The 23,606-nt window shown below is 49.1% G+C and overlaps 1 protein-coding gene across 6 annotated transcripts in view; it reads right to left on the bottom strand.

Annotated features, from left to right (window-relative positions):
• The window catches only part of CABIN1 (calcineurin binding protein 1), a 235,001-nt gene that overhangs the window by 160,494 nt on the left and 50,901 nt on the right, over positions 1–23,606 (bottom strand). For 5 of the 6 annotated variants that reach the window (XM_030582446.1, XM_030582447.1, XM_030582450.1 and 2 more), the window contains 3 exons: positions 22,949–23,209; positions 21,998–22,149; positions 21,360–21,538 (listed from right to left, as the gene is read on the bottom strand). In XM_030582446.1, the coding sequence (XP_030438306.1) occupies positions 21,360–21,538; positions 21,998–22,149; positions 22,949–23,209 (592 nt within the window). The remainder of the gene's footprint in view (positions 1–21,359; positions 21,539–21,997; positions 22,150–22,948; positions 23,210–23,606) is intronic. The other variant, XM_030582448.1, reaches the window with a different exon arrangement.

Raw genomic sequence — 23,606 nt, 5'->3', positions numbered from 1 at the left:
CAAAGGCAGCATTTTGGAGGGGTTCTGAGATCATCATAGATGAGTTTGTTATTGCATGGTTGTACCCTTGTATTACTGCTGCTTCTCTTCAGTAGTAATAATAAAATATGAGTGAAGACATGAAGCCAGATATTCAACTGCCTAGAAAGCAAAATTACTCTAGATTGTAACTCTTTGCAATCAGCTTTGATTTAACTAAGGGATTTCACACAACGGGGCGACTGGGAAACAAAATGGCAGACGAAATTCAGTGTTGCTAAATGCAAAGTAATGTTCACTGAAAAACATAATCCCAATTATACATACAAAATAATGGCATCTAAATTAGCTGTCACCACTCAAGAAAGAGATCTTGGGGTCATCGTGGATAGTTCTCCTAAAACATTTGTTGTATGTGCAGAAGCAGTCAAAAATGCAAGTTCAAAAGAACAGACTGTTAGGATCTCTTAGAAAAGAGTTAGATAATACGATGGAAAATATCATAATGTCCCTATATAAATCCACGGTACATGCCCACACCTCGAATACTGCTTGCAGTTCTGGCTGCCGCCCCATCTCAAAAAAAACAAACAATAAAATAAAATAGAATTGGAAAAAGTACAGAGAAAGGAAACGAAAATGACTAGGGGTATGGAACAGCTTCCATATGAGGAGAGATTAAAAACACTGGAACTGTTCAGCTTGGAAGGGAGACGACGACAACTAAGGGGAAATATATTAGAGGTTTATAAAATCATTAATGATATGGACAAATTGAATAAGAAAGTGTTACTTAACCCTTAATATAACAAAAGAACCAGGCTGACCCAATGAAATTAATAGGCAGCAGGTTTAAAATAAACATAATGAAGTACTTCTACGTTCAACCCATGAAACTCATTGCCAGGGAACGCTGTGAAAGCCAAAAGTGGCTATTAGCTAAGATGATTAGGGATGCAACCCCATGCTGTGGGTTCCCCTAAGCCTCTGACAACCAGAAGTTGGTACTGGATGACAGGGAATGGATCACTTGGTAACTGCCCTGTTGTGTTCATTACCTCTGAAGCATCTGGCACTGGCCACTGCTGGAAGACAGGATACTGGGCTAGATGGATCATATGTCTGACCCAGTATGTTCGTTCTTATGTTCTTAAGATGGTGACCCAGGTGGCTGTCTGCAAGGTGTGAGCATCTGTTCCCCAACTGGTCCAAGCTAGTTTGTGGATTATATTGTTTCCAGTTTTTATCTTGGTATATTCATCTTGGAGAAGAGGAAATATCTTGAGTAGAATATTTTCTCTTGGGCTGAAGCAGTACCAGTTCTATGGCTCACAGATGGAGCAGGAGTCTATTTCCTTTCTCAGCATCTTCTTATGAGAGGGGTCACTGAAGGGGGAACATGGAAGGGAGTTCTGGAGGGAGAACAGACAGGAACTCTGTCATATCATCGGTAGTGATAACCTCTAGAACCTATCTATCTGTTTGACATTATATGGTGCCATGCTGAGAAAAAGTGAACTAGATGACCTCCAAAATAGGGTGCGGGAGTCCTGTGTTTGTGTTAGGGGCCTGATTTTCGGCTTCTGAAAGCCCCATCAAAAGGATTTCTTGGTTTGAGGCTAAGGCTGGAAGAATGAAGAGGAAACGTTCTGCTTACTGTGTTGTAATCTTGGTGTTTGGTAGGAACTTATAAGTCCTTTGATGATAGAATGGTTATGGGGCTGGATGCTGCCTGTAAGACTGAGGTTCACGATACCTCCTCTGTGGCTCCAGGATATAGATACCCAGAAAGTGAAAAATTGCTCATGGGTTTTTAAGTGTATGTAACAATTTATCTTTTTTTCATGCTGAATGGGTTATTTCTCTCAAGAGACAGATCCTCCACAATGGACTGGACTTCTTTGGTAAATCTGGAGGATTGGAGCCATGAATCCCTTCTCATAATTATAGATGCTGCCATTGACTAGGAGGCTAATGAATTAATACAACCATATTTCAACTTTAAACCTTGGTTCTATTTCACGAAATAGAACTGTACACTCAAAGTGAAGTTCTTTCTTCAAGAGGTCTAGACATTTGGCCTCCTTGCCTGTGGGGATAAATTTGGGTTGATGTCGCTTTTGATGACAGCCTGCAACACTACAGTTTGGAGTATGAAAGTAAGTAAGTATTCCATACCCTTCAATGGTGCAGAATATTTCTTTTCCTCAGAGTGAGAGCACAAGTAGCTGGAGTATTCCAGACCATTCTGGTTGATTCTAAAATGGCCTCATTAATAGGTAGTGCCTCCTTCCTGGGACCAGGTCTTTGGAGGATATCTAATAGCTCATGAGTGATGTCCTGTATTTTATCCAGGGGTATCTGCAGCGTGTCTGCAATTCTCCCAAGGTGGTCTTGGAACTGCCTATAGTCAGGTGGTGATGGTGTGATCACCTCATATGATGTGGACAACGATAATCATCCCACAAAGGCAAATGGTTCCAGCTATATGGGTTACTCCTCTTCTGCAGAGTGCCCCTGATCAAGTTGAGGTTCTTTCCCAGGTGGGAATCCTGCCTTGCATCTCATTAAAACCTCGCATATTTGGGAGTCACAAAGATGGATCTCAGGGACACCAATAAGGCTAGTACAAGGCATCAGAGGTAATGAGGTGGATTCCTGAAAGGAGGGTACCATCCTGAGTTGGGCTGTCCTTCCTATGAGGATATGAAGGCACCCATGATATCTTCGATCCTCTGGTGGGGCTGACTTCCTGCCTCATTAAAGCTGGTGAAACTCTCCCGCTAATTCCAGACTAAGTGGAGGAAAATAAGGCCTCTGTGTTGATGAGCAGCACCATCAGTATCAGTGGTCTCATTATGTATTGGCTAGCTGATAGTCCAGGAGAATGGTGAAGTGATGGTGTCAGGAGCTCCCTAGTTAGGCCGGATCTGACAGTATCAATGATTCCAGATCTGCAAAGATGATAAGGGCCTCTGGGATAGAATATCTAGTCTGTTGATGGAGAGTGGACCCAGTTTCTGCCCCTTAGCAGTGCTGGTTTCAGAAGGACAGCAGTTTTCAGTAACAATTATTTCTTATCTCTTCATGCTGGTACCATCAGTGTAGGACGTGTCTATGTTCCTCTTTCCATTGTCACTACTAGAGATAGTCCTGTCCCTTTGGCTATCAGCTGCTTTGGGGGACTCTTGATTCTCCATGTCAAGGAACCAGTACCATGCTCCTTAGGAGTTCCAGACACATCCGTATCAAGGTGTGGGGTCTTACTGACCTAGAAGTTGTAAGCAAGGAGGTCCTTTTTTTAGATGAGGACTTGGCAGGAGATTTCTCATGTTTCTTGCGAGAGTGTTTACTTTTACTCTCCTCATGTCTCTGTTTGGAAGAGTCTAACTCTGCTCTGAGCAGCCCAGAGTCGGAGACTACCATGATTGAAGAGGTGTTTCTCAATGCCTCTGTCTGATGTGCTGGAGTGTGATAGGCCAGAATAAGACTGAAGTCTCACAAAATTGTCCATCAGGAATCTTGAAAGCCTGAATTCATGAGACTGATAGGTTCAGCAAGGAAAGCAAGGGCAGATACTGCACTTAAAAGGATTATGAGCTTTGTGGAAGTCAGGGACCAGAAAAAAAACAGGGATAGGCCTTGAACACCTGGGGATCTTGGGCATACTGGGCACTCTCATACGGGGGTGGGGGGGTGCCCCCAGAGCTCTGAACTACTCTAACTACACTATCTAAAACTGCTAAAACTATTAACAATATCTAATTTTTTGAACAAGAACACTAGCTAAAGCTATAGACACTAGAGAATTTCTGTCTCAGACCACATACAGTAGAAAGGAACAGGAGAAGTGGTAGGTCTGCATCACCCCTTATGCTCTCGGTTCAGAGCAGGAGGAGAGAAAGGCAGATTTTTTTGCCTGGCCTGAGCCTATCTCAGGTGTATGGAACACATAGGCACTTCGACTGGAATACACTTAGAGACCATCAATTGAAGAACTCTGGCTTACACACATGTCTATCTTTCATTGGTATGCAGTCAAATCATTTGAGATTACTTGGCCTCATACCACTGTGATTCTTGAAATAGACCACAGCCATAATGTCCTACACAAATCTGGAATCAAAATGCCCTTTCATGTAATTAATTTTTTTAAAAAAGAAAAAAAGATAAAAAGTTGAGTTTTGCATTGGAGCTGATTCACCACTTGAGGCAGAGTGCCTCTCTCCGTGTACAGAAGGGACCTCCCTTACAAAATGAGTCAAAGATGTAAACCTGGATTGGGTCTAGTTTCATCAAATTATTAAATATGTTAGTAACTAGCAACTCTAACAACTGCTATACTTCTACCATCAACAATTTCAGAGCACAGAAGCTTATCAACATTCTATTTATCTGGTCAGATTCTTCTTATACATTTTTAAACTAAATATCAATTTCAGATTTTTTCTAATTCAAACTCATTAAAATAGGGGCAGTAAATAGATCAAATTACAGAAAGGATAAAAACAGAATAGTAATTGCCATCCTGAATCCATTAGTTCAATGTCCTGTCTCCAAGAGCATCCAGTACCAGATGCCTCAGAGGAAGGTGCAAAATCACAATAGTAGTCAAATGTGCTATTATCTCTCTCCATGAAGGTTTCATTCTAATCTCTAATAATGAGAGATTGGTTTAAACTCTGATGCATGAGGATTTTGTATCCCTTCCAAAATTCTGTTTGTATTAACTGTTATAACTCTGGATATTCTTGTTATCACTATAAATGTCTGATCCCTCTTTGAATCTTACTAAATTCTTGGCACCAGTGACAAGCTGATGCACAATATCCTCATGGATCACCTCTGACTCATCAATATGTTGAGAACCCCACTCTCACAGAAACTGCACATCTGTATAACATTTGCAGAATCACAGGACCAACAGACTATGAAGTAGGACTCCTCCCACAGCACAAAGCAAGAAGCCTTTCCCAGTGAGCTTAACATGCTGTTTTTGCCAATTATTGAAGCAAGCCGTGACAGGTAAAAGCAGGAAGAAAATGTCTAGGGAACAGAATTGTATAAAGGTTAGCGGCAGCACGGGCAATATTGGTTGCAAAAGCAGTCCAGCAAAGATAAAACATAAAAAAAGGATGATAGCATCTAACTGAACAGAATGCAGTAAATGACAAGGATAAAGACAACAATAATATAATGTTTCAGCATTACAGCAGCAATGGTCATTCCATGCGTTTTCTGCATTGTCTCAGCACTTCACTGGTAGATATATACATAGCTGAACATCAATATATTCAAAAGACAGATACTACAGCAAAAGGACAAATTTTTCAGTTCTCTTTCTGGGAACTAGATTTCTTATTTGGATAACTGTTTTTATTTAGATACCTTATATTTTTTCTCTTTCTGAATTAACATCAATTTTAAACCAGGGATTAGCTGAACACATTGAGACAATAACTGCTGAAAGTCTGTATTTTCTCCCTGTCTCTCTGTGAAGAGCTGACCATATCTAATGACTGTGCATTCAGTAGAAAGTTGCCCCTCTAGCTAGGTATCCTAGGTGAGGCAAATGTCCTATTGAATCCCAGATTGCTCTTTTGGAGGTCTACATTTGGTTTATCCACTGTTAAACTCAGATTTTTACTCTGTTGGGTTACAAAACCAGTGATGTGAAGGGGAGGGAAAAGGAAAGACTGGGCTAACACAACAAAGGGGAAAAGGGGACGTTGCCTGACGAATGGGTAAGAAAGAGCACTGAGAGAAGAAGCTGCCTGTTTTGTGCATGCACAACTGCCAGCAAATATTTGCTGCAACTCAGCTATATTTCTTGCCTCCTGAAGGAAAGATGCAGGTCAGCAGCTGCCATAGGGAGACCGACCTAAAATGTGTGTACTGTACAATAAAGTATTGTACTAATCTACAAGCTTTTATTGCTCTATATTTTCCAGTTTGTCTAAAGCATGATATTCTAAACCAGCACTATGGGGATTCAAAATGGTCTAGACTATAGCAGTCATTTCTGAATTTTGTGTCCATCTTTTCCCAGATATAGAAATGTGCTGGACAGTTGGGGTACAATATGAGAGAGATAAGGCACAAGCTTGTCTCTCTCACCAACAGAAGTTGGTCCACTAAAATATATTACCTCACCCACCTTCTCTCTCCAATATACTGGGACAAAAATGGATACAACTACACTACACAGTACTATATGGACATTATAGCTACATCACCTGAAAATAAATGCTTGCCCTTTACATTTTAGCTGTGTAGAGGTGCACACTTGAGGACTGGAGTCCAGTGATTTTCAGTGAAGGGCTCCTGTCTGTGGATGAACTTACTCTCTCTTGAGGTCAGCAAGTTTGTTGACCTCAGGGTCAACAAGATATCTTGGTAAAGCATTTGTTTGACTATGGACTATTGCTGAGTTATTTAATAAGTTTGCTTGTGGCAATGCAAGCAGAGGGGATGTTTGTGTGTGGGATCTGTTATAGTCACTTATATTATTGTCATTTACTTTGTCAGGTGCCATGGTAATAAGTATATAAAAATACTAAGACAATTAGGGTAGATACGTGAACTGAATTTGGGCCAAACTATTTCATTCATGAATAATACCAGTGTGGGCTATTTCAAGTGGCGTCTGAATAGCAAAAAGTTTCTCAAAAATAATAAGTTTAAAAAAAAAAAAGCAATTGACTATTTTTAGGACCAGTATAATGGAAATGCAGACACCACACTTCTGCAGTAATTAGACGGTGTTAAAGATGTCAGTAGCACTTTACTTAAAAAGTACGTATTTTAACAAAAGTATTATGCAAAATATTGCAAAGCAATGCAACATTAATAACACACACACACACACACACACAAAGGTGAGTAACTTCTGAGCTTCTCAACCTGTTAGCACTCCTCCCTCTGCAACAGCAGCCCTAGGCAAATATTTTAATTTCCTGGGGCTCTAAAGTATGCTGCTGCTGTAGTTTGGCTTTGCCAGCAAGTTAAGGCATTATGATTGGTGCAGTCCTTTGCAATTCTACTTGGAACAGTCACACTCTACCTTCCTAGAGGGCACCCTAACTTGGCTTCTTCTACAAACTGTTAATTTCAATAGCTGTGACAGCAGCTATGCTATGCCATGCCAGGCTTGCAGCAATGCTGCTTCAGCTCTGATGGATGTAACAGCTCCTTGGCTTGCACGTTTTGGTTTTGCTATGTAGCCCACCTTCCTCCATCAAGAAATTAGTATGCCATCACCCATAATGCCTTCTTGTGAGTGAATGCACTCATGACATACACTGCAACAACTCATCTGTCTCCAAAGACCATTTCAGCAAGCTGTAGGGTCTATGCATATGTACTCTGTCAGAGAATTGAAATCACACAGTGCATATTACTTTAGGATGCTTTTAAATTTTTTTTTTTTTTTTTACATTTTTCGTTTGCAATGTCAGTCTTCGCAAGTGGGGAGAAAAGGCAGATCATGACTGGCCCCACATTCAAGTAACAGCAGAATTTATGAGAAGATTCTTTGACTAACAGGGCAAAAACTATCTGCTAATGAATGTGGCTGATAACAGAGAGGCAAATAATGTACCTGCCAACAAATAAAGGTGACTGCCCAATGATTTCCAAAGCATACTAGCTACATAATAAAAAAAAAAGACAGTTACTCACCTTTGTAACTGCTGTTCTTCGAGATGTGTTGCTCATATCCATTCCAATTAGGTGTGCGCGTGCCGTGTGCACAATCAATGGAAGATTTTTATGCTAGCAACATTCGGTGGGGCAGCTGAGGCGCCTCCTGGAGTGGCATCTTCATGGTGCCAGACATATGCCCCAGCCAACCCAGTGCCCCCTCAGTTCCTTCTTACTGGCTACTCCAACAGAGGGGAAGGAGAGTGGGTTTGGAATAGATATGAGCAACACATCTCGAAAAACAACAGTTACAAAGGTGAGTAACTGTTTTTTCTTCTTCAAGTGATTGCTCATATCCGTTCCAGTTAGGTGATTCCCAAGTCTTACCTAGGCGGTGGGGTTGGAGTGAGATGCTGACGAGTGAAGGACCGCTGAACCGAATGCAGCATCACCCATGGACTGCTGCACTATCGCACAGTGGATGGCGAAGGTGTGTAGATGGGACACCAGCCAAGTTATAGCATGCAGAGATGCATGATGTGATCCAAGACAAGATGCGCTGGGAGGAGACTGGAAGGCCCTTCATCCGGTTTGCCACAGCAAAAGACGGTTACTCACCTTTGTAACTGTTGTTCTTCGAGATGTGTTGCTCACATCCATTCCAGTTAGGTGTGCGCGCCGCGCGTGCACGTTCGTCGGAAACTTTTTTACCCTAGCAACTCCAGTGGGCCGGCAGGTCGCCCCCTAGAGTGGCGCCACCATGGCGCTCTATATATACCCCCGCCGGCCCGCCCGCTCCTCAGTTCCTTCTTGCCGGTTACTCCGACAGTGGGGAAGGAGGGCGGGTGTGGAATGGATGTGAGCAACACATCTCGAAGAACAACAGTTACAAAGGTGAGTAACCGTCTTTTCTTCTTCGAGTGATTGCTCACATCCATTCCAGTTAGGTGACTCCCAAGCCATACCTAGGCGGTGGGGTCGGAGTGAGAAGTCGCGGCCCGGAGCACTGCAGTTCCGAAGGCCGCATCCTCCCTCGACTGCTGGACCAGGGCGTAGTGGGAAGCAAAGGTGTGGACCGATGACCAGGTCGCTGCCCGACAGATTTCCTGGATGGGCACACGGGTTAGGAAAGCCAGCGACGACGCCTGCGCCCTGGTAGAATGCGCAGTCACACGGCCCGCAGGGACATGGGCCAAGTCATAACAAGTCCTGATACAGGACGTAACCCAAGAGGATATCCTCTGGGAGGAGATAGGAAGACCTTTCATACGATCTGCTACCGCCACGAAAAGTTGGGGGGATTTTCGGAAGGGCTTAGTCCTCTCTATGTAGAACGCGAGAGCCCTACGGACATCCAGCGAGTGGAGCTGCTGCTCCCTGCCTGAGGAGTGAGGTTTTGGGAAAAAAACCGGAAGGAAAATCTCTTGGTTGATATGAAAGGCTGAGACCACCTTGGGCAGAAAAGCAGGGTGTGGCCTCAGCTGCACCTTATCCTTGTGGAAGACCGTATATGGAGGGTCTACCACCAGAGCTCGGAGCTCCGACACCCGTCTAGCTGAGGTGATAGCCACTAGAAAGGCAGTTTTCCAAGAGAGGTAGAGCAGGGAGCAAGTAGCTAACGGCTCAAAGGGGGGTCCCATGAGCCGGGACAACACCAGGTTAAGATCCCAGGTTGGGGCAGGGGGACGGACGTTAGGGAATAAACGTTCCAGCCCTTTAAGGAATCTCGACACCGTCGGGTGAGAAAAAACGGAGCGACCGTCCACACCCGGGTGAAAGGTGGAGATAGCTGCTAGGTGGACTCGCAATGACGATAAAGCCAGACCTTGCCCTTTGAGGGACAAAACGTAGTCTAATATTTCGGAAACCGAAACTTCCATAGGGCGGAGATTTCTCTCTACGCACCAACAGGAGAAGCGCTTCCATTTCGCTGAATATGTGGCTCTTGTGGACGGTTTCCTGCTGCTCAAGAGCACCTCTCTCACGGGCGTAGAGCAGCGCAGCTCTGAGCCAGTCAGCCACTCAGGAGCCAGGCCGCCAGGTGCAGCGACTGCAGGTCTGGGTGACAGAGGGTCCCGTGGTCCTGGGTAATCAGGTCCGGATGAAGGGGCAGGGGAACTGGGTCGGCTATGGCCAAGTCCAGCAGCATGGTGTACCAGTGCTGCCTGGGCCACGCCGGGGCCACCATGATCACGAGCGCCCTGTCCCTGCGCACCTTCAGGAGGACCTTGTGGACCAGAGGGAACGGGGGAAATGCATAGTACAGGTGGGTCGACCACTGGATGAGGAAGGCATCCGCTATCGACCCCGGCTCCCTGCCCTGAAAGGAGCAGAACGCTGGGCACTTCCTGTTCCCCTTGGACGCGAAGAGGTCCACCCGGGGATAACCCCACCTCCGGAAAATGGAGAGAGCGACATCCGGGCGAAGGGACCACTCGTGTGACAGGAAGGATCTGCTCAATCGATCTGCCAGAGTGTTCCGTACTCCAGGGAGGAAGGAAGCCCTGAGGTGAATGGAGTGGGCTACGCAAAAGTCCCAGAGACGTATCGCCTCGTGGCACAGGGAGGAGGACCTGGTGCCGCCCTGCTTGTTGATATAGTACATCGTCGTCGTGTTGTCCGTAAACACGGCGACACAACGACCCTGAAGCTGATGACAAAACGCTTGACAAGCAAGGCGGACCGCTCTCAACTCCCGTATGTTGATGTGGAGCCCCACCTCCTCCTGGGACCACAGGCCCTGTGTCCGCAGGGTCCCTAGGTGGGCCCCCCAGCCCAGATCTGAGGCATCCGTTGTCAGGGATACCGATGGCTGAGAGGGGTGAAAGGGAAGACCCGCACATAATACGGACTGGTCCAACCACCAGCCGAGAGAATCTAAGACCTTCTGGGGAATTGTGACTAACATGTCTAAAGGTTGCCTTTGCGGCCTGTAACGGCTGATAAGCCACAGCTGGAGAGGCCTCATGTGGAGCCGAGCGTAGCCGGTCACAAAAGTGCACGCCGCCATGTGGCCTAACAGGGTTAGACATGTCCTCACTGACGTCAACGGGGCTGACCGCAAACGTTGAACGATCGCCGCCATGGTCTGGAACCGTTGCAGAGGTAGCGAGGCTCTGCCCACAGTGGCATCCAAGACCGCCCCGATAAATTCCACCTTCTGCGTGGGCCTCAGAGTGGACTTGTCTGTGTTTATCAGGAGGCCCAGACTTGCAAATATGGCGGTGATCAGGCGGACATGGCTGCTGACCTGTTGTTCCGACGTGCCCCGAATCAACCAGTCGTCCAGATAAGGGAACACGTGGATACGGTTGCGCCGAAGATGCGCCACGACAACTGCCATGCATTTTGTAAACACCCTCGGGGCCGTGGACAGGCCGAATGGGAGGACTGCAAACTGATAATGAAGAGCCCCCACAACGAAGCGGAGAAAGCGTCTGTGGCGCGGCCAAATGGCAATGTGGAAATACGCGTCCTGCATGTCGAGGGCGGCGTACCAGTCTCCCGGATCCAGGGATGGAATAATGGTCCCCAGGGATACCATGCGGAACTTCAACTTCACGAGGTATTTGTTGAGTTCTCGCAGGTCGAGGATAGGCCTGAGGCCCCCCTTGGCCTTGGGGATCAGAAAGTAGCGGGAATAAAACCCCTTGCCTTTCTCGTTCTCCGGAACCGCCTCTATAGCTCCTTTGCTGAGGAGCGTCTGCACCTCCTGTCGAAGAAATTGCTCGTGAGAGGGGTCCCTGAAGAGGGACGAGGAAGGAGGGCGGGAAGGAGGAGACGAAACAAACTGCAGGCGGTATCCCGTCTGCACCAGGCTTAAGACCCAGCGGTCCGATGTTATTTGGGACCACGCCGGGAGGAAAAACGAAAGGCGGCTTGAAAACGGGGGGAAAGGATCCATAAGGGAAACTGTTACCGCGCCCTCGGGCGCACCTTCAAAATGAAGGCTTAGGACCAGGCGGGGGTTTCGAGGAGCCTTGGTTCTGCCCCCCTTGCTTCCCAGACTGCCTGCGCCTGCCGTTCCTGCCGCGGCGCCTGTAAAGGTCCTGCCGCTGGCGGAACTGGGAAAACGGCCTACGGTGCTGCTGTTGTTGCGGCCTAAAGGGTCTACGCTGTGTCACGGGGGTGTGCATCCCGAGGGACCGCGCAATGACCCGGTTGTCCTTTAGACTCTTAAGTCTGGGGTCTGTCTTATCGGAAAACAGGCCCTGGCCTTCGAAAGGAAGGTCCTGTATCGTGTGCTGGAGCTCCGGCGGAAGGCCGGAAACCTGCAGCCAGGAGATGCGACGCATCGTAACTCCTGACGCGAGGGTACGGGCAGCCGAGTCCGCAGCGTCCAAGGAGGCTTGTAAGGCCGTGCGCGCGACCTTCTTGCCTTCGTCCAGGATGGCCGTAAACTCTTGGCGAGCATCCTGTGGCAGCAGCTCCTTAAATTTGTCCACTGCCACCCAGGAGTTAAAGGCGTATCTGCTCAGCAGGGCCTGCTGGTTAGAGACCCTGAGCTGCAGCGCCCCAGCCAAATACACCTTACGGCCAAGGAGGTCCATCCGCCTGGCTTCTCTGGATTTGGGGGCCGGAGCCTCCTGGCCGTGACGCTCCCTATCGTTCACCGATTGTACTACCAGCGAACCGGGAGTCGGGTGAACATGTAAATATTCGTACCCCTTAGAAGGGGCCATGTACTTCCTCTCGACTCCTTTCGCTGTCGGAGGGATGGAGGCCGGGGACTGCCAGATAGTATTGGCATTGGCCTGGATGGTCCGTATGAACGGCAGGGCGACCCTGGTGGGAGCATCGGAAGAGAGGATGGTGACAATTGGGTCCTCTATCTCCGAGACCTCCTCTGCCTGCAGACTCAGGTTTTGAGCCAAACGCCTGAGGAGGTCCTGGTGCGCCCTGAGATCCAGCGGGGGGGGACTGTTGGAGGAGGTACCCGCCACCGCCTCATCCGGGGAGGAGGATGAGGAGACCCCAGGCACGATAGTGTCCAACTGAGGGTCATCCTCAGCCCTCGCCTCTGCCTCCGGAGCCACAGCGGAGTCCTGCTGTTTGGACCCTTCCTCCCCTTCCAGGGAGGGAGGGGGGCGAGACAAGGAGGCTTCAGGGGCCCTACGCTCCGCAGTCGCCGGTCTGGCAGGGAGCTGCTGGGGGCCCTGGGCCTGATGGTATGCCCAGGGTGTCCAGAATCCCCACTGTTGTGGGCCTTGGTCTTGCAGCGGCGGATCCCCGAACAGCGCCGCCTGCCGGTCGGTGCCGAGCGCATACCCACTGTCCGTCTGAGAAGATACGGACGGCTGTCTCGAGGGCCACGGCGGGGCCGACCCCGGATGGTATGGGTCCGCGCGGGCCGGCACGGAGGATCGTGTCGGTGCCGGGGACCGGTGCCGGGAGTCATATCGGTACCGGGACCGGGACCGGGATCGGGATCTATCACGGTGCCGGGATCCTGATCGGTACCGGGTGCCGCTTCGGTAGCGGGACCTGCCACCAGCTCGGTGCCGGGAGGTCGACCGGGACCTACCCCCAGCTCGGTGCCGGGAGGTCGACCGGGACCTACCACCAGCTCGGCGCCGGGAGGTCGACCGAGACCGGGACCTGCCACCAGCTCGGTGCCGGGAGGTCGACCGGTGCGGCGAGTAGCGTCGGGACCTGCTCCTGGAGTCGCGGTGCCGGTGACGCCGACTGGAGCCTGACCGCGACCGTCTCGATGCCGACCGTTGCCGCGAGTGCGACCGGTATCGCTGAGGGGAGCGGTGCCGGGACTGCGAGCGGCGTCGGGATCTGGAGCGCCCAAGACGTCGGGACCTGGATGGGGAACGACTGTCTCTGGGCGGCGCCGACAGCATGGGCTTGCCTCTGGACACAACCCGCACCGGAGGTACCGGGGGTGGCAGCCGAGTGGGCTCAGTCAGGGCAATAAGGTCCCGAGCCGAGGCGAAGGTCTCCGGAGTGGATGGGACCACTATCTCAACCCCAGATCTCATGGGGGAGCTCGGCGGCACCGGACTCAACGGACCCGCCGGGCCCGGAGTCAACGGTGCTGACGGTGCCGGCGGCGCCGCGGCCGATGTCGAGGCCGGGCGCTCAAGCCGGGTCTGCCTGGCCGGAGTATCAGACTTCGACGGCCTAGGCTCTGATTCCGGTGCCGGAGAAGGTCGGTGCCGGGGAGTCTTCTCGGTGCCGGAGCGATCCGGTGCCGGTGCCGAAACCACGGTCTGCGAAGACGACGGGTCAAGTGCCGCCTCCATTAGGAGAGTTCGGAGCCTCTGATCCCTCTCCTTTTTTGTCCTCGGCTTAAAAGCCTTACAGATGCGGCACTTGTCAGATCTGTGCGATTCCCCGAGGCACTTCAGGCACGCTTCGTGGGGATCGCTGGTAGGCATGGGCTTCTTGCAGGCCGCACACTGCTTGAAGCCTGGCGAAACAGGCATGAGCCTGGCGCCGGGTGCCGGGAAGGGCTAAGCCCCCGGCAAAGAACTACTTAACAACTATTTACTAAACTATCTACTTAACAATACTAATTAACAACTATATGGAACTAGAGATAAGCGATAGAAACTAGGAGAGCTAGGGACGTGGAGGACAGCTATGCCGCGCTCCACAGTTCCAACGACCGACACGGCGGTAAGAAGGAACTGAGGAGCGGGCGGGCCGGCGGGGGTATATATAGAGCGCCATGGTGGCGCCACTCTAGGGGGCGACCTGCCGGCCCACTGGAGTTGCTAGGGTAAAAAAGTTTCCGACGAACGTGCACGCGCGGCGCGCACACCTAACTGGAATGGATGTGAGCAATCACTCGAAGAAGAACAAACAGCTGTGACATTTTCCTGAAGGGTTTCGTTTGCTCGATGTAGAAGGCCACGGCCCTGCGAACATCTAGGGAGTGCAGCTGTTGCTCCCGTCAAGAGGCGTGTGGCCTCGAGTAGAAGACAGGGAGGAATATGTCCTGGTTGACATGGAAGGCAGATACCACCTCAGGGAAGAAGGCGGGTGGGGTCGCAGCTGTACCTTCTCCTTGTGGAACATCGTATACAGTAGTCCCGATGTGAGTGCCCTGAGCTCAGACACACGCCTCGCTGAGGTGATAACTACGAGGAAGGCTGTCTTCCAGGAAAGGTACAGGAGTGAGCAGGTAGCCATTGGCTCGAACAGGACATCCATGAGTCTGGATAGGAGCAGGTTAAGATCCCACGTAGGGACCGGTTGTCAAATTCATGGGAAGAGGCACGCCAACCCCTGAAGAAATCCGCTGGAGAAGACCAAGCGCCCATTTTTGCCTGGAAAAGCTGAAATAGCTGCCAGGTGCACTCTGATGGAAGATATTGCCAAGCGCTGCTGCTTTAAGGACAAGAGGTAGTCCAAGATGATAGGTACTGATGCCTGCAGGGAGGGTCCTATGATTCCGGGCGCACCAGCAGGAAAACCACTTCCACTTGGTTAAGTACATGGACCTGGTAGAGGGCTTCCTGCTACCCAAAAGAATCTGCTGGACCGAGTGAGAACAGCACAGCTCAGATTGATTTAGCCATGCAGCATCTACGCTGTGAGGTGGAGAGATTGCAGGTCAATATGACAGAGTCGACCTGATCTTGAATGACCAAGTCTGGCCACAGTCGGAGTGGAACTGGGGTGTCCACTGACAGCTCCAGGAGAGTGGTATACCAGGGCTGTCTGGATCACGCCGGGGCGACCAGAATCAGATGGGCTCTGTCCCTGCACAGTTTGATTAGGACCCTGTGGACTAGCGAGAATGGAGGAAAGGCATAGCAGGTGATCCTTCCACTGAATTAGGAAGGTGTCCGACGGGGAACCTGGAGAGCACCCTTGGAGAGAGCAGAACACCTGGCATTTCCGATTCTCGTGAGAGGCAAATAGGTTTTCAGGAAGACAGAGTGGATGACATCCAGGCAAACCGACCACTCATGAGCCTGATATGATATGCTGAGGTGGTCTGCTAAGGTGTTCTGGACCCCTGGGAGAAACGATGCCACCAGATGGATGGGTTATGCAGAATTCCCACAGATGAGTGGCTTCCTGACAGAGGGGGGACGACCAGGCTCCTCCTTGCTTGTTGATGTAAAACATGGCTGTAGTGTTGTCTGTGAGGACTGCAACACAATGGCCTTGAATGCGCTCTCGGAATGCTTGACATGCCAGGCGCACTGCTCTGAGTTCCTGTATGTTGATGTGCAGGGATAACTTTCCTGCCAACCATAGTCCCTGTGTACGGAGGTTCCCAAGGTGGGCTTCCCATCCCAGGGATGACGCATTCTTGCCTAGGGACACGGAGGGCTGTGGGGCATGAAATGGCAACCCCTTCGCACACTGATTTTGGGTCCAGCCGCCAGCCCTGAGAGGCTAATACCCCGATGGGATAGTAATCACCGTGCTCAAGCTGTCCCAACCTGGGCGATATACTGTTGATAGCCAGGCTTGGAGTAGAGGTAGTCAAAGCATGGCGTGCCTGGTCACAAACAAGAGGCCATATGCCCCAGGAGGCATAGGCATGTTTTCACGGTTGAGGTTGGGAAGCTTTGCAGGCTGTGGACGATGTTCACTAGGGATTGGAAGAGTGCTTCCAGCAGAATTACCTGGACCAGGCCTGAGTCTAATACTGCTTCTATGAATTCTATCCTCTGGGCTGGTACCAGAGTGGATTTCGCGACATTGAGCCAGAGGCCCAGCCGATTGAACATATTCATGGTGAGATGAAGATGAGACTGCACCTGATCCCTGGAGCGACTCTGAATAAGCCAGTTACTGAGATACAGGAACACTTGGACCCGTTGTTGATAAAGTGAGGCAGCCACCACAGCCATGCATTTGGTAAACACCCTAGGGGCCGTGGATAGGCCGAAAGGAAGGATGGTGAATTGAAAGTGCTGTTGATTGACCAAAAAGCAAAGGAAGCATTTGTGCGGTGGGTAGATCGCAATGTGGAAGTACGTGTCCTTCATGTCGAGGGTGGCGTACCAGTCTCCAGGATCTAGGGAAGGAATAATGGTCCCTACTGAGACCATGTGGAACTTCAACTTTACCATAAATTTGTTCAGTCCTCGTAGATCCAGGATGGGCCAAAGCACGCCCTTGGCCTTGGGGATTAGGAAGTAGCAGGAATAAATGTCCTTGCCCCTTGACTCTCTCAGAACCTCCTCTATCGCTCTCAAAGCCAGGAGTGATTGGACCTCCTGTAGAAGGAGGTGCTCGTGAGAAGGGTCCCTGAAGAGGGACGGGGGGGGAAACAAATTGGAGGGAGTATCCTCTTTCCACTGTGAGTAGGACTCAACGGTCTGATGTTATGTAGGACCACGTACGGAGGAAATGGGAGAGACTATTTTGGAAAGGCGGGGAGGGATCCTGAATTCAGATTGGTGCTCCGTCCTCAGGTGCACCTTCAAAAGTTCTGCTTAGGCCCTGCTGATGGCCTGGGAAGACCCTGGCATTGGCTGGCTTGGTGTCCCATTTGTTTCCTTTTACCACCTCGGCCGCATCTTCTAAAGAAGTCCTGTCTCGGCCGAGGGGGAGGGTATGACCTCTGAGGCTGTGGTCTGAAGGGCCTTCTCTGAGTTACTGGGATATGCATTCCCAGAGACTGCATGAAAGTTCTCGAGTCCTTCAGACTCTGGAGCCTTGAGTCTGTCTTCTCAGAGAATAGGCCCTGACCAGCAAAGGGCAGGTCCTGGAAGGTCTGCTGTAACTCTGGTGGTAAGCCAGAGACCTGCAGCCATAAGATGTGGCGCATGGCTATGCTCGAGGCCAGGGTCCTAGCTGCTGAGTCTGCCGCATCCAGAGAGGCTACAGGGAGATTCTGGCCACCTTCTTGCCCTCTTCTACTATAGCCCCAAATTCCTCTCTGGTAGAACCAACTCTTTGAATTTCTTCATAGAGTGACATAAATTATAGTCATATCGGCTCAAGAGTGCCTGCTGGTTGGCACTCCTCCGGCCAAGCACCCCTTGCACTCAAACAAATCTAGGCATCTAGCGTCCTTTGATTTAGGCACCGGGGCCTGCTGACCGTGTCGCTCCTTCTCGTTGACCGAAGCCATGACAAGGGAGCATGGTTGTGGGTGCATATAGAGGTACTCGTAGTCCTTTGAAGGGACAAAGTACTTCCTTTCCACCCTCTTGGCGGTAGGTGGAATAGAGGCTGGCGATTGCCAGATTGTCTTGACATTGGTCTGTATGGTTCGTATGATGGGGAGGGCAACTCTTGTCGGTGCCTCCGCAGACAGAATGTCTACCATAGGGTCCTCTAACCCCACCACTTCCTCTACTTGGAGGTTCATATTGCACGCCACTCTGCGGAGCAGCTCCTGGTGGGTTCGTATGATGGGGAGGGCAACTCTTGTCGGTGCCTCCGCAGACAGAATGTCTACCACAGGGTCCTCTAACCCCACCACTTCCTCTACTTGGAGGTTCATATTGCACGCCACTCTGCGGAGCAGCTCCTGGTGGGCATGGAGGTCCATAGGAGGAGGGCCCGAAACCATAGTTCCCGCCACTGTCTCATCGGGTGAGGACAAGGAAGATACCCCCGGGACTAAGGGATCCTGAATGAGCTCCTCTTGTGGAGGATCTTGTTGCTTAAGGTCCATCACACTAGTAGTGTGGGCCTGCATTGGCGCTGGAGCAGTCGCCTCAGAGTCTTCCAGGACGGGGTGGGGGCCGAGACACAGTGACCTCAGATACTCGGGGCTCCGAAGGGGTGGAATGGGAAGCCCCCAAAGGAGCCCTCTGGGCCTGATGGTAAGCCTAGGAGATCCAAAAGGACCACTGGAGGGGTTCGTGGCCCGAGTCCTGGCCTTCTTCTAGCCACTGGCCTGTATCGCCCTTGCCCTGGTCCTGGGAGTGGTAGCCACCTTGAGAGCACGATGATGTAGAGGCAGAGCGAGATGGCCAAGGCGGTGCTGTACGCGCTGGTGCCCCGTGCCCCATGCTGTACGGTGCCGTGGTGCTGGAGAACAGTGCCACGAGGCAGAATAGTACTGAGATGTCAATCGGTGTCTGTGGTTGTATCGGTACCAGGAGCCTGATCTGGATCTTGATGACAACCTCTGGTGAGATCAGCATCAGGATCGGCTCCAGGTTGAGTGCCGCTCTGACCAGTACCGGAAGTGGTGCTGGGAGTCCAATCAGTACCAGCCGTAGCGCAATTCAGATCTCTGTGAGCTGGAGCGGAGTCGCAAGTACGACCGGCGCCGAGAACGGTGCCAGGACTGCGAGCGACGCCGTGATGAGTGCCGGGAAGAAGATCAGGACCAGGACCGGTGTCGTCCTTCTTCACTCGGCGACGGTGGTTGCATGAGGGATGGCTTTCCCCTCGACAGCGCTGTCTGTGACGGAGATGCTGCCAGCTGCCGAGGAGTTGGCTCTGTGAGCGCAATCAAGTCCTGTGCTGTTGAAAAGGTCTCTGGAGTGGAGAGTAGTCTCAGCTCGACTGCCATGTGCTCCAGGGAGCTTACGTGCGCCAGAGTTGACGGCCCTTGCGGCACCAGAGTTGACAGTGCAGGAGCCGATGTTTGTCCTATGTGCTCCAGCAATGGACATGGCTCCAACTGCGATGCGGGAAACTGTCGCACCAACAAACCAGAAGTGTCCTGCACCTGCCCTGGGCTGCTGCTTCTTCTAGCTTGGAGATAGAGACCTGCGCCGTGGTGGAGGTGCTGGGGAAATCTGGCACTACATGTCTTTGGTAGAGTCCAAATGCGGTGCTGGACCAGTCAGTGCCGCAGGGGCACCCTGCACTGAGGACGACGGTGCCAAGTCTCGGTGCACAGAGGAAGGGACCGTGCTAAGTGCCGTCTCCATAAGGAGCTGCTTCAGCCTAAAGTCCCGCTCTTTCCTGGTCCTCGGCTTGGAGGCTTTGCAACTGTGGCCAAGACACCGTAGGCAAGAGTTGTGGGGGTCTCCCATTGGCATTGGCCTCTGGCAAGCCGAGCAGGGTTTGAATCCTGAAGACCCAGGCACCGGTACCAGGATAAGGGAAAGGGGAGAAGACCCTGTTCCCCCCCCCCACTAATCAAACTAACTCTAACTATACTAAGTAATTCATAACTATTAACAACTAATCAGAACCTATTAACACGTACTAAAGCAAATGCTAGGGAGAGTGGAGATCAGCTAAGCTGTGCTCCACAGTTCCAAGGACCCTCACGGGTGGCAAAAAGGAACTGAGGGGGCACTGGATCAGCTGGGGCATATATCAGGGGCGCCATAAAGGCGCCACTCCAGGGGGCACCTCAGCCGACCCACTGCATGTTGCTAGGGTAAAAATCTTCTGATGATCATGCAAGCAGCGTGCGCACACCTAATTGGAATCTATATGAGCAAGCACTTGAAGAACTTCTTGCTTTCCAGGCATATGGTGAATGAGCCTGATCTGATCCAAAGCCCAGTGAAGTCCATGCAAAGACTCCCATTGACTTTAATGGACTTTGGATCAGCCCTGTATCTTTATCTCCATTCTCTCTCATTTATATTTTACACAAACACACACAAATGTAAGACTGGTAGAGAAAGGACATGAAGCAGCTAAAGTAGTACAAGTGCCTGCCTATATACAACTCATGCACACTAATGTGTGTACACTCATTACACACACTCTCTCTCTCTTTTAAAACAGTGAACGAATTACTGTATACTGAAATGAAGGTTTGGATAAACTAAACTTTTAAATATTCAGGTTAGTGAAGGAAATGCTGGTTTTAATCCAGAAGTTATTTATTAGTAGGGAAGAAAAAGGAACAAATACATCTTGTTAGGTACTGGACATTTAGCTACTGGTTTCGAAATTGGGTCACATTTTTATGGTTTAGTTATTTTTTAAATGTTGACAGGCATGGAAGCAGCCCACCCTACAGAAATAAGTTCAGACCAGAAACAGCAGTTCCTCAAGGAGGATGCTGTAATCCATCAACGTTCACCTGCAGAAGTGCTCTGCAGAATATGCACTTTATTCATGAATGTTGGTAGCCACAAATCCAGGGGGACAGATAGCTAAGCTGGTCACCAGAGAGGTGATGTTGAAACAAAACTGCCTGCCGAAAGACAGTGTCAGGTTTCCTAAATAGAAGATTTCTATTAATTTGTATTGCAATGACACCACTACACTACACTGCCCCACTACTTTACTTTCCAAACCAATCAGCTGTTATTTTATGATCCACAGAAACATGCTGCTAGCCAGTTACTGTAAATAATAAAGAAAAAATTAAAAGATGAAGTCTATTAGACCACCATGCAAATCACCTTGTGTTGATAAGCAATATATTCAGACAGTCGCCACCTGCCTCATTCCAAATGGGATAAACTCTGGTGGGATTTTTTGGATGGAACATCACAAAAAGTTAACTGACTTGCTCAGATTCTCATCTAGTCAAGGAAGCACTGAAACGGTACAAACTCAGGTATCAATTAAACCTAAGTCTTTCCGCATAAGCTCAACAAGCACATGATTGGCTCTAGAGATATGCCACATCACTGAAGGACCATTTAACAGCTACATACCCCATCCCACCCCCATTCCCATTTAGTTTGGGTGGCAGGTGACGACCTTGAATGTTTTATTTAAAGCTCTGACCACTGTGAATTTATGGAGTTAATGAGCAGCAATATTGCCCGTGTTACCACAGACCCGTCACCCTCCTTGAAATGAGCAAATTGATCTTCCCAGGTCAAGCCCCCCATGATTAGAGCACCTCCCTGTGCTGGCAGTATTGAGAACAGGGACTGTACCGTCCGGCGTTGCCTGCTGACGGGGTTTTTTACATTTGACGTAATCGTGGTCAACTGGAGTGGCTGTGTAAGGTGGGGATGTCAGACCTGGACCAGAGGAAGAGGGGAGAGAAGTCCCAGGGCCTGGTACTGTTCCAGCAGAAGAGTGAGAGTCTTCATCAATCATGCAAGTCTTTTCCCTGGGTAGATGGGAAGAAGACAAAAATGAAAAGGAAGAGTATTAGCATAGTCAGTGTCTATATAAATTAAATGGAAACAGACTGCTTCTCTTGCATCATTATCTTCTGTATATAATCAAATCTATTAGCAACATCAACAGGATGGATTTTCACCATAAGACACAGGGAAGAAATGAAAAAGGGCAAACTGGATCCCCATCACTGGTTTGTGTCAAGACATCTTTATTTCATAGCCACTAACAAACCAAAGCTAGAGGGCTCATGTCAATAAATTACGCTGTACTTTTAAGTAAAGCATCTGCTAATTAATCAAAAATAATGGTTTCACCAGTGGATCCAAAGATGAGGGTGTCCCCTTCTTTTGTTAACCATTCTCCCTACATTGTGCCTATATATTGCAGAGATCTCAGAAAAATATAACGTAAGTTTTGAGAGTATTTTCTGGAAGTTAGCACTCACTTTTCTGTAACTTTTGGAGTGTTCTTCTCTTCACCCCTGGCAAATGGTCCCTCAGAAGCCTCCTTCATGAAAGTAACTAATATTTCTGCATCCACCCCAGAGTCTGGTTTCCCCAGAAGTTTCAGAATAGAGGCATGAAGCCGGAAGTATACCTAGGAAAACAAAACACAGTCCATTAAATCAGTAGAGAGCTCAGAATTCTGAAACTAGTTCCAAGAAGTAGACCCTGCTCTGCAAAAATTTCTGAGATTTGCAGAGCAAGTTATTTGCTGTCACATGTACCTCATCAGGACATTTCCTGTCTATTCAAGTCAAGTAAATGGCACAGGTTCTCAAAACAAAAAGGTGCTCCCTCCACGCAATGGAATGAAGCAATGAGGACAGACACTGGAGGAGGTCACTGGATACACCCTACAGCCAATGTCCTTAACAAGCTACACCATGGATGTAGAGGGTTTGTGACTACTATGTCAGCCCATGCCTTGTCTTTGGGTGAGGGGATGGATTTCACCCCAACCACCTATACTTCAACCTCAAAGTCTGACTTATGTGTTTTATGTGGGTAAAGCTAATTTGACTCTTATTAAATAAGTGATAAACAGTAGCATTATCTGATATCAGTATCATACCTATAAATGCTTTATAATGCAAGCATTTATAGGAATTCCATTTGATTCCTGGATTTTGTCTTGAATATATTTCCATCTGTAAAGTACAATGCATATCTATTGCTACTATGCTAATAATAATGATTATTGTTATTTCAACTAACTGGAGAAAACGTAATATAAACCTTCTATGTTTTAAAAACCAGAAAATGATGTCTACTGGTTAAACTATGCATGTGTGTCAACATTTTCAGCACACTTAAAACTTGGTAACAGCTGTTAAATTCTGATTCAGTTTAGCTAGCAGACCTGGCACCAAGCTTTTGTGTGTTTCCCATTTTACCTCTAATGCCTCCATGGCCAGTTCTGGTGGGTTATGGTAGTGAATCTTCTTTGGATACCTGGCAGCTTCCTCATGGAGGTAGTGACCTGCCTGTTTGTAATGAAATAGATAGATAACAGGAGACTGCTTTTGCTTCTCTGCAATCTTTCCCAGCATGTAGTGAATAAGCCACTCCTCTTCATCTCCATCTCCCTCACAGCGAGATGCCGAAGCAAAGCAGAGTTTGGCTGTCTCCAACATGCTGTCTCGACGCTCTTCCATCTGCAATGGGACAAGATGCTGAAAACACAAGTTCACCCTTAGCTGGGATGAACAATGTTGAAATGTATTCTACTGCATACGAAAGTTCCCAAAAGCAATAGGTTATTTAAAAATCCTTTGGATTTAATGGCAGAGCATACAAAATGTATCCAACTACCCAAATGGCTTCTGAAAACTCATAAAATGTGGTGCATATGAATCTGTGTTTCATTCAATTAAATGCCTTCTTACATTAATGACTGAAATAAAGCAGTAAGAAAAAAATGTATAAATGTAAAACATTTGTGGAGAAATTAACAGACAGTGAATCTGTTTCTTTTCCATAATTGTAAGCAATTCTCTCAATACATTCTCTTTAAAAAAAAGAATTAGAGATATTTACCTAACTCTGCAACTA

This window comes from Gopherus evgoodei, chromosome 13, assembly GCF_007399415.2.
Source record: "Gopherus evgoodei ecotype Sinaloan lineage chromosome 13, rGopEvg1_v1.p, whole genome shotgun sequence".
In the NCBI taxonomy this organism is placed as follows: domain Eukaryota; kingdom Metazoa; phylum Chordata; order Testudines; family Testudinidae; genus Gopherus; species Gopherus evgoodei.
The sequence above is the reverse complement of the archived record's forward strand: the minus strand, read 5'-3'. Positions and strand labels throughout refer to the sequence as shown.